Below are 10820 nucleotides of genomic sequence, written 5' to 3'. Positions count from 1 at the left end.
GCTGGCGTGCAGGGTATATATCCTTTGGTTGTTTGAATGGTTATTTATTCCTGAGTGATTTGGTGCACATCAAAAAAAAAAACCAGAGAGACTGGAAGCAAATGCTGTTAAATGATGATACATGGAGGGGATTATAATCATTACAGTGAAATTAAATATGATAGGATGAATGTAGAGCTGATGCTCTCCCATGTAAACTATCACTCAATTCACAATAAAAACTTTTTAAAAGAAAAACCTATAAGGCAATCTTACCGATTTGTTCCATCCAGATTGGATTTATGGATGAAATTAAGTTTTGCATCTGCCCAATAAAGCTTCCGTTCCTCATAATCTAAAGTTAGTCCATTTGGCCAGTAAATTTCAGTGTTTATTATAATGAAGCGACTTGAACCATCCATTCCAGCACGTTCTATCTTTGGCACTTCTCCCCAGTCTGTCCAGTACATGAACCTAAAAAAGAATCATAAAAACAAAAAAAGGCATGACATAAACAGGTAACAGCATACCTTTGCAATTTTCACTATTAAAGAAGACAGGTACTCTCAGAAACACTAAAACTGAAACCCTACAAATTGCTGTTACCATAATCTTAATAGCTACCATTTTGAAACCAGCGAGGTAATAACTGATTGAGACAAAAATCATCAAAGATTGGGAAACAAGATATTTACACTGTTGCAATGTTTTTCTCCCCAGAGATTACTTACTTACTAATGACAAAGAGAAAAATGCTAACTTTAGAGACCATAAACCTGGTGGGCACTGCCTAAAGTCATACAAATTATCATTAATTAGGTAATGAATATCATGCCCAAGTGGGATTCAATAATTTCATTCTTCTGTTCATTTCATGTTTCCATAAATTTTTTGAAGCCCCTTTATTATGATACTTCTTACTGTGATACATTAAAATTAACATAGCATTTCATCTGTACTATAATGTTGCTCTCCTGCCAAAAATGCAAAACCTGAATCAAACTATGAGGAAACACAGAAACTGAAACTGACGAACATTCTATGAAATAACTGATCTTTGAAAATATCACTGTGAAAGTCAGAGAAAGGCTGAAGAGCTGTTCAGATTAAAGAAGTATAAAGAAGTATGACAACTATTTGAAGCACACAATCCTAGACTAATCAGGTGGGGGAAATGCTATAACCTCATTATTTATTGGGAAAATAAGCCTAGAAACCCCTTTGAGGAAGTTCTATTCTATCAAATATTTTGATGCTATATTACTTTGACACAAGTAAATTGAATTGACTCTTGACTACACTAAATAAAGTATAAAAGAGATAGTAAAACTAATGCCTTTAAAATAAAAGTTGTATTTCCTTCTTAAAACAATTAAACTTCAAAGTACCCACAGGGGGGAAAAAATTATAAAGTAGTTAATCAAAACTTTAAAAAAGCAAGAAAAAAAAAAAAAAGCAGCAGCATATTTTTAGTTAAGTGAACATTTAAAGTTTACTCCCCAGTAAGAAAGTATTAGTATTTCAAATAAATAATTTAAATAGTTTGTAGAATTAAAATCAGTGGATGAGATACTGTCAAAAAATTTACATAATAAATACTTTAAATGTTTCAAAATAAGTTTGAGTTGTTTCATGTCATCAAGTATATTCCCACTAGTAGCAACCTACCAGACATGGATTTTGTTGTTAAGTGTTACGTGCCATCGAGTCCGTTCTGACTCACATCAGCCCTGTATAGCATTTCCAAAGAGCGAATGGTGAGTCTGAACCGCAGACCTTGTGGTTTAAACCCAACCTTGTAGTCCTGCAATTATCCCATAGCACCACAACAGAAGTCCACCGGATGTGGGTTGTTGTTAAGCGCCATAAGTTGGTTCCGACCCACAGCAACCCTGTATGGGGTTTCTGAGCAGCAACTGGTTGGTTTAACCTTATGGTCCAGCACATTATCCTGCAATGCCACACCAGGACTCCACCAGAAGTAAATACCAAACAAATTTTTTGAACAAAATCATCTGAAAATTTCTAATGTACAGAAAACTTTTCTTCCTTAAATAAAATAGCAAAGCAAAGAAAAATAGGACCAAACAGGAGTTAATTTCTAATCTCTCAAAAATTTATTGAATTTAAATTCTATTATATTCTGAAAACTTATTGCAAAAAAAAAAAAAAGTTACAGTTCACTTTGTGTTACATCCTAATAAACAGAAAATGAAATATGATGGACTGTATAAGACAGGAGACAATTAGCATATGGTTTCAAAATAAAAAACAATGGTAAAGATTTTATTGTTTTGCCTATCCATGGTCAACATGCTATTTCTTATATCTTACAGTAATATGAAAACTTACTACAATACTTTTCTAAAAGTCAAAAAATGAAACCATAAAGAGAGACACTGAAAACTATAAAATATTACTGAAAAAAATTAAAGATCTAAATTAATGGAAAGATGTTTCTCCATTAATTGACTGGAATATTTTATATTTTTTAAAAACTAGGCAGAACAATCTATATAATCCGTATCAACATTCTAACATACTTTGCAGCCAAACAATACATAGTTCTACGTATATGGTGAACAATAACACCAAGGAGGTAAACACTCCTTAGACAATTAACCATACAGGATTGAAAGGGTAGCATGTGCCCAAGGATATAATTTAGAAGACAGGATGGGACAGGAAAGAAGGATGAATAGAAATGGTCAACACAGGAAATGTGAAGAGTGCTGTTACATTGTGGGGATTGCAATCAATGTCATGAAACAAAGTATGTATGAAATGCTGAATGGAAAACTACTCTGTCAACATTTAACCAAATCAAAATAAAAAGCTAAAAAACAAAAAAAATCTATGTAACATATTTTTTCAGGATATATGGATGGCAATGAGTACTAATTTGTAAGGAAACTTTTTTGTTTTGTTAGAAATGAGAAAGAAGGAGGAAAGCATGTCACATTTGTTTAATAATAATTTAAATAAAATGACAAACAATGAAACTACAACTATTATTCTGCAATCAGGAGATATGTATTTGTGTATAAAGACAAATGTCCTTTACAAGAGAGGTCATTCAATAATGATTGGTAACAAAAGGAGGGCTTTAAAATGTTCATGGAAAAATTCTATTATCTTTTAATTCCATTTTCCATGAACTTCTTGAATCCCCCTTATACAGAGATTTGAATCTAGTAAAACTAAGATGCTCCCCTAGTCTGTAAGACCCGATAAATCCTGTAATACTTTTTAACACAAATGCTGAAAATATTAGCTATAGCACTTTTCTACTACCTTAATTTAAAAAAAAAAAAAAAGTGTAAGAATCCCTGTTCCCTGGGTGACACAGATAGTTTGTGCTCATCTACTAAATGATTTATGCTCATGTACTAAACGGAGTCCTGGTATGGCCCTTTAGGATATGCACTGGACTGTTAAGCACAAGACTGACATTTCAAACCCACCAGCTAAGACCACAGTCTTCAGTATGGATTGCATTTCAATGTAAAGAAAACAAAAATCCTCACCACTGGACCAATAAACAACATTCTTATCAATGGAGAAAAGATTAAAGTTGTCAAGGACTTCTTTCTTGGATCAACTATCAACATTCAACAGAAGCAGCAGTCAAGAAATCAAACGACATCTTGCATTAGGCAGATCTGCTGCACAAGACCTTTTAAAAGTGTTGGAAGAGCAAAGATGTCAGCTTGAGGACTACGGTGTGCCTGACCCAAGCCATGGTATTTTTAATAACCTCATATACATGTGAAAGCTGGATAGTGAATAAGGAAGACCATAGAAGAATTGATGCTTTTGAGTTATGGTGTTGGAGGAGAATATTGAAAGTGCCATGGGCTTCCAAAAGAACCAACAGGTCTGTGTTGGAAGAATTCCAGCCAGAGTGCTCCTTGGAGGCCAGGATGGCCAAACTTCATCTCTCATACTTCAGACATATTGTCAGGAGGGACCAGTCGCTGGAGAAGAATATCATGTTTGGTAAGTCAGAGAAAAAGACGAAGACCCCCAGCGAGATGGATTGGCAAAGTGGCAGGATCAATGGGCTCAAGCATGGCAAGGATAGTGAGGTGGGCCCAGGACCCGGCAGTGTTTCATTCTGTTGTACCTATAGGGTCACTATGAGTTGATAGCAACTTGATGGCACCTAACAATAACAACAACTGGAATGTTAAGCACAAGGTTGACAGTTTAAACCCACCAGCTGCTTCTTGGAAACCCTATATAGGGTCACTAAATTGGAACCAACTCGATGGCAATTAACATCAAAAACAACACTAAATAAAAGGTTGGGGATTCTAATCCAGTCAGTGACTGTAGAAGAAAGACTTGACAATCTGCTTTCATAAAGAATACAGCCAAGAAAACCCTAAGGAACAGTTAGCTCTACTCTGTAACACATGGGTTCACCATGAATAAGAATTGACTCAAAAGCAGATTAATCCCAGATCTTTCTTTTGATCATTTTCAGAGAGTAATAAACTAAACTCTTTTGAAATGTACACTGTACTTAGAAGGAGCCCTGGTAGTATAGTGGCTTACAAACTTGGGCTGTTAACCGGAAGGTGAGCAGTTTGAATCTACCAGTTGTTCCACTGGAGAAAGATTCTGTTCTCATAAAGATTTATCGCCTTGGAAACCTTATCCATCGTCACTGTGAGTTGGAACCAACTTGGTGGCACACAACCACCACCACTATCACTATATGGGAAATATTTTTATCAGTGTTTATGTACAATTTTTCTTGCATTTAGTTTCACAGACTCACTTCACGTCCAAAGTTACTTTGGTAAGCACTATTTCACTCAGCCCTCTTTAGTAAAGTTGTTTCCGACATTTGTAATAGTTAGATCATTATGTCATAGTTTGCTTTCCATCTGGAATCCTGTAACTTCTGAAATTATTGTTTTTAATATTTGCACACAATAAGATTTACTCTTTCTGCTGTGAAGCTAAGGATTTTGACAAATGTGCAGAGTATTATTTTATAATGCTTCTCATCTACTGCATATATCTTCTTGCTGTTAAGTGCCACTGAGTTGGTTCCAATGCATCGTGACCCTGTATAGGGTTCCTGAGGAGCAGTTTGTAGATTTGAACCACCACCCTTGTGGTTAACAGTCTAGTACTTATTCTACAGTACCAAGAAGGACTCTGTTTTGTTGTTAAGTGCTGTCAAATCATTTCTGACTCATAGCAATTGTGCATAGGGTTTCCGAGGAGTGGCTGGTGAGTTTGAACCAGCAACCTTATGGTTAGCAGTCCTATGCTTATCCTACAGCACAATACCAGGACTCCAACATATTATCTCAGAAACAATTTAATCATTCATTCTTAAAGCAAACATACAGATTTTCCAAAGTATTCCTTAATTCTGCTAAACAAAGTACAAAGTCTGTATCATTGCAGGCTAATTTCCCCATAAGCTCTGAGAAAACTCAAAAAACCTGCACTTTCAGACTATTAATAGTTGTCTGCTCATGATTAGGCTTCAAAGGAAAAAATGTTCTGATTACAGAAGAAACAGGTTTCATATCTTTATTTTCCACACCAGTTCTAAGAGTGTCACTTACATATTCATCATTAAGACAGTTTGAATTAATTATATTGCTTTCACTTTCACTTCAGATTTCGTACACATAAAAACTGGGAAGACAAGACTTACTTACTTAGCTTAGTCTTACTCTAAGGATGTTTAAACAAACTCAACCTTACTGAATTGTTGTGTGTTGAGTTGGTTTTGGCTCAAGTAACTCATAGTATAGGGTTTCCAAGAGTAGCTGGCAGTTTGAACTACCAACCTTGTAGTTACCAGTGCAGTACCACACCAGGGCTATCAAACAGTATCTGTATAACTCACACTCAATTTATTTTAATAAGTAACAGCAACCAATACCAATCTGCTGGGAAATTAAACTAAAAGAAAGGATGTAAATAAGATAGGACTTTTGCTTCAGTTTGATATTCTGTAAAAAATGAAACTCATTTTTAGTGATTACTGAAATTGGTAACCAAATCCTCATTTGGCATATTTCTCCAAGGGTAGTTAAATTATATATCCAAGGTAAGGAATAAGAAAGAGTCTGACAAAGAGAGATAAATATTATGCCCAAAACATAACAAGTGGGTGTCTCCAGTTGGCATGATGAGCTGGCAGCATAACCTGATCCTTTGCATTGGGCCTTCTTTGCAGCAGTCATGCTACCTTTCCCTCCAAGCTTCAGTCTCCCAATATGCTTTATGAAATTGTACCCTTATCCAGGAGCAGGAAAACTGCAAGGGATCCTAGAGAGTCTTGCTCAAGAGACAGACTCATGGCATTCAGGAATGCAGCACTGAAGTGGATCCTCAAGAAGTGGAAATTACTGAGCCCAGCTCAAAGGACACTGTACAAGGATGTGATGTTGAAGGGTTACAGGGACACATTCTCAATGGGAATTCCAATCTGCACACCCAAACTCACCACTCAATCTGAGTGGAGGGGAAGAACCTTGGAGAGAGCAAAGAAAACATCCACTAAGCACCTGTGGATTAAAATGATCCAAGGATGATCTATTTTGTAGCTTGATTATGATTATCTGGCACAGATAAGGGAACACAGCTGAGTACCATATTTTGCCACTGTTAAATGAACAGCAATTTGTATCCCTTGGTGCAAGTACAACTGCAAAACAGGAGCAGTAGGCTCCACCCTCTAGTACTTGTACAGGCATGCATTTTGTTGCATTTTGTAGATATTGCATTTTTTACAAATTGAAGACATGTGGGAACAATTTACTGAGCAAGTCTATTGGTACCATTTTTCCAATAGGATGTGCTCACTTCATGTCTGTGTCATATTTTGGTAATTCTCACAATTATTTCAAACTTTTTCATAATGTCATTGCATACCTGATAGATTATAGTATAATGTAAACTTAAGTTTTATATGCACTGCTGCTGCTGTTGTTGTTAGTGCCATTGAGTCAGTTCCGACTCACAGTGACCCTGTATAGGAGCAGCTACTAGGTTTGAACTGCTAACCTTGTGCTGTGTGGTCCAGTCTTAAGGCACTGTGCTACCAAAGTTCCTCAAACAAATATAATATACTCTCATAAATACAACAGACCATACTTAATACTAGGTGTTCTAAGAAATTAAAAATTCACCATAAGTATCAAAAAAAGGTCACTTTGCCTAGAAAAATCCAAGAAATTCCAGTAAACGAATTTTCTAGTCTATTAAATCAGCTATTATAAATACAATTTTAAAACAAAATTGAATCCTCTAATTCTTGTTATTTTCAAAATATTTCTATAGCTTTCAAAATGTCCAGAAATTTTATACAGCAAAGGAAAGGTTACGAATGGGAAGCATCATGAAAGCAACAAATATCATCAAGAGAAGTGAGGGAAAGTCATTTCTGGCAATAATACATAATAAATATACAGACTCTAGCTGTAACTGTTAAGCTGTATAGAAGAATTTGAAGAAATCAAGTTGATACAGTAAAGGGTAACTGCTAAAAGGCCTTCAATGACCTACTAAGGTGCCTGATTTTATAAAGAACAATACTTAGGGACTTGTACTTTTAAGGCAGAATTAATATTAGAAAAAAGAGAAAAAAATTATTAAGACAATAAGGGAAAGTTACAAACTATCTGTTTAAAGATCAACTAGTAGACAACATCAGACTGCCAGCAGAACATAGATTTCAAGATGCAGGAAAAAAGGAAATTACCTGGGATATGAATTAAGCATTTTCTTTTATACCCACAGTGAACATCATAGCAGCTGACAAAGATGGAGAAATCTTCTTATTAGAGAATAACACAAGGGTGCCACTCTCATCACTACTATTAAACATCATTGTGAAAGTCTAATCAGAGCAATTAGGTTCTACAGGAGAAAAAGAAAAGTATTCAAATCAGGAAAGAAGTAGTAAAACTATTCCATTTTACAGATGGCATAATCCTATACATAGAAAAGTGAAGATTCTACAAGAAAGGTATCAGAATAAATTCATCTGAGTGACAGTGTACAAGGTCAACATATAAAAGCAGCCAGGCTTCTATATGTCAGCAATGAATAATCCGAAAAGGAAATTTATAACATTACTACTTACAGCAGCAACTAAAAAAATAAATTATCTAGGAACAAATTTAAATAGGAAGGTGGAAGAGTTGTAAACAGAAAATTATAATACGTTACTAAAAAGAAAATTAAAGAACTAAGTGAATGGAAGGAAAAAATGGATAGGAAGGCTTAATATAGTTAAGATGTCAATATTAACCAAAGCAATCTATAAATCCAATGTAATACCCATGAAAATTCTAACAGCCTTACTTGCAGAAATGGAAAAGCAAATCTTCAAATTTGTAAAGACTAGCAAGGGACCCCTCCCCACCCCCAACACACACCATGGGAAGAAAGATGAGACTATCAGCTCTCGTAAAGATTTATAGTCTTGGAAACATCCTATGGAGTTCTACTGTGTCCAACAGGATGGTTATGAGTAAGAATAAAATCAACAGCAGTGAGTTTTTAGTTAAGCAAAGAACCCTGAGTAACTAACACAATCTTGAAGAAGAAGAAGAAGAAAATAGGATTCACACTTCCTGATTTCAAAACATACTAACCTACAGAAATCAAAACAGTTTGATATGGGTATAATAACAGGCAGTTATAGGCCAACGGAATGTAAGAAGCTCTGGTAGTGTAGTGGTTACGAATCGGGCTGCTAACCTCAAGGTCAGCAGTTCGAAACTACCAGCCATTCCGTGGGAGAAAGACGAGGCGTTCTGCTCCCATAAAGATTACAGCCTCGGACACCCTGTGCAGGGTCGCTATGAGTAAGAACGGACTCCACGGTACTTAACAACAACTTAGGACAATGGAATAGAATCTTAATTCGAGAAATACATCCATACATTTATGGTCAATTGATTTGGACAAGGGTGTTAAGTCCATTCAATAGGGAAGGAAAATTCTTTTCAATAAATGGTGCGGGGGAAACTGGATTTCCACATGCAGAAGAATAAATCAGGATCCATGCCTTATACCATACACAGAAATCAATTCAAAATGCATCAAGGGTCTAGCTATGAAAACTAAAACAATAAAATTCTTACAAGAAAATGTAGGAGGTACGACTGTGACTTAAGTTTTTAGTGATAGATAATTACATGTTGTTGTTAACTGCTATCATGTCAGTTCCTACTCTTAGCGACCCTGTATAGGGTTTCCAAGGCATGGCTGTTGGATTTCAACCACCAACCATTATGGTTCAAACCATCTTTGCCTTCGAGGGCATTAACCTACAGTGTTACATCAAGACTCCAGATAATTAGATACGATAACAAAAGCCTGAACAGGGAAAGACAAAAGAGATACGGGCTCTCATAAAAATTAAATACTAATGAAAAACAAATGACTTTACAAACAAAGTAGAAAGGCACACTGGGAGAAATCTTCTTGGGATCCATATATCAGATAAGGATTTACTTAAAATATGTATAAAATTTCAATAACTTAACAACAGTAAGACAACACAATTTTAAAAAACAAACACTTCACCAAAGTGTAACAGACACTTCACCAAAGAAGGTACTCAAATGACTAACAAGCATATGAAAAGATGCTCAACATCATTAGCCATTTGTTGCCCTTTTGATGACATAAAGTACTGTCAACTTGGTTCTGATTCATAGCAACACTTTATAGGGTTTCTAAGAAGCTGCTGGAGTCCTGGTGTGGTGCTGTGGGTTAAGGTTAATGCACCAGACTGCAAAGCCGTTTGAACTGCAAGGTCAGTGGTTCAAGATCAACAGCCAACCGTTGGAAACCCTATACAGGATTCACAACCAACTCAACAGCTCTTAACAAAAACAACAACAACAAGCAGCTGGTAGGTTTGAACCACCAACCATGTGTTTAGCAGACCAGTGCTTATCTTACACAGCCACACCAGGACTCCACATAAGTCACTGTTGTTGTCATTAAATGCCATCGAGTCAGTTCCATCCCACAGCGACCCTGTATAGGGTTTCCGAATAGCGAATGCTGAGCTTGAACTGCGAACTTTGCACTTCACACTGACTTTGCAGTCCAGTGCCTTAACCCACAGTGCCAGACACCAGGCCACTATTGTTGTTAAGTGCTGTCGAGTCGGTTCCAACCAATAGCAACCCTATATAGGGTTTCCAAGGAGCGGCTAGTGAGCTTGAACCACTGACCTTGTGGTTCAAATGACTTTGCAGTCCAGTGTAATAGCCCACAGCGCCACACCAGGACTCCCAGAGATGCAAATCAAAACCACAATGACATTTTACCTCACCCTCACTAGGATGACAATGATTTTTAAAAAATGGAAAATAACAAGTGTTGGCGAGATTGTGGAGACACTGAAACTCTCATGGCGCTGCCACTGTGGAAGAGAGTTTGGCAGTTTCTCAAAAAGTTAAACACAGCATTACCATATCTAAGAAGTGAAGACAGATATGAAAACAGAAACCTATATACCAATGTTCATAGGATCATATTTACAATAGGAAAAAGGTAGACACAACTGAAATATCCATCGATACATGAATGGATAAGGAAAATGTAGGCATACATAAAATGAAATATTATACAGCTGTTAAGAAAAATTAAATTCTGGTACATGTTAAAACATAGATTAACTGTGAAAATGTTGTTATTGTTAGGAGCCATCAAGTCAGTATCGACTCATAGCAACCCTATGCACAACAGAACAAAATATTGCCCAATCCTGGGCGATCCTCACAATTGTTGCCACGCTTGAGCCCACTGATGCTGCCACTTTGCCAATCCATCTTGCTGGG

General features: G+C 36.2%; 1 protein-coding gene across 2 annotated transcripts in view; it reads right to left on the bottom strand.

Annotated features, from left to right (window-relative positions):
- The window catches only part of LRP6 (low density lipoprotein receptor-related protein 6), a 204700-nt gene that overhangs the window by 123924 nt on the left and 69956 nt on the right, over positions 1 to 10820 (bottom strand). For both annotated transcript variants that reach the window (XM_006866055.1, XM_006866056.1), the window contains exon 3: positions 256 to 453. In XM_006866055.1, the coding sequence (XP_006866117.1) occupies positions 256 to 453 (198 nt within the window). The remainder of the gene's footprint in view (positions 1 to 255; positions 454 to 10820) is intronic.

Source organism: Chrysochloris asiatica, unplaced genomic scaffold, assembly GCF_000296735.1.
Source record: "Chrysochloris asiatica unplaced genomic scaffold, ChrAsi1.0 scaffold00086, whole genome shotgun sequence".
NCBI classification, from domain to species: Eukaryota; Metazoa; Chordata; class Mammalia; order Afrosoricida; family Chrysochloridae; genus Chrysochloris; species Chrysochloris asiatica.
This window is presented reverse-complemented; position numbering and strand designations above follow the sequence as displayed.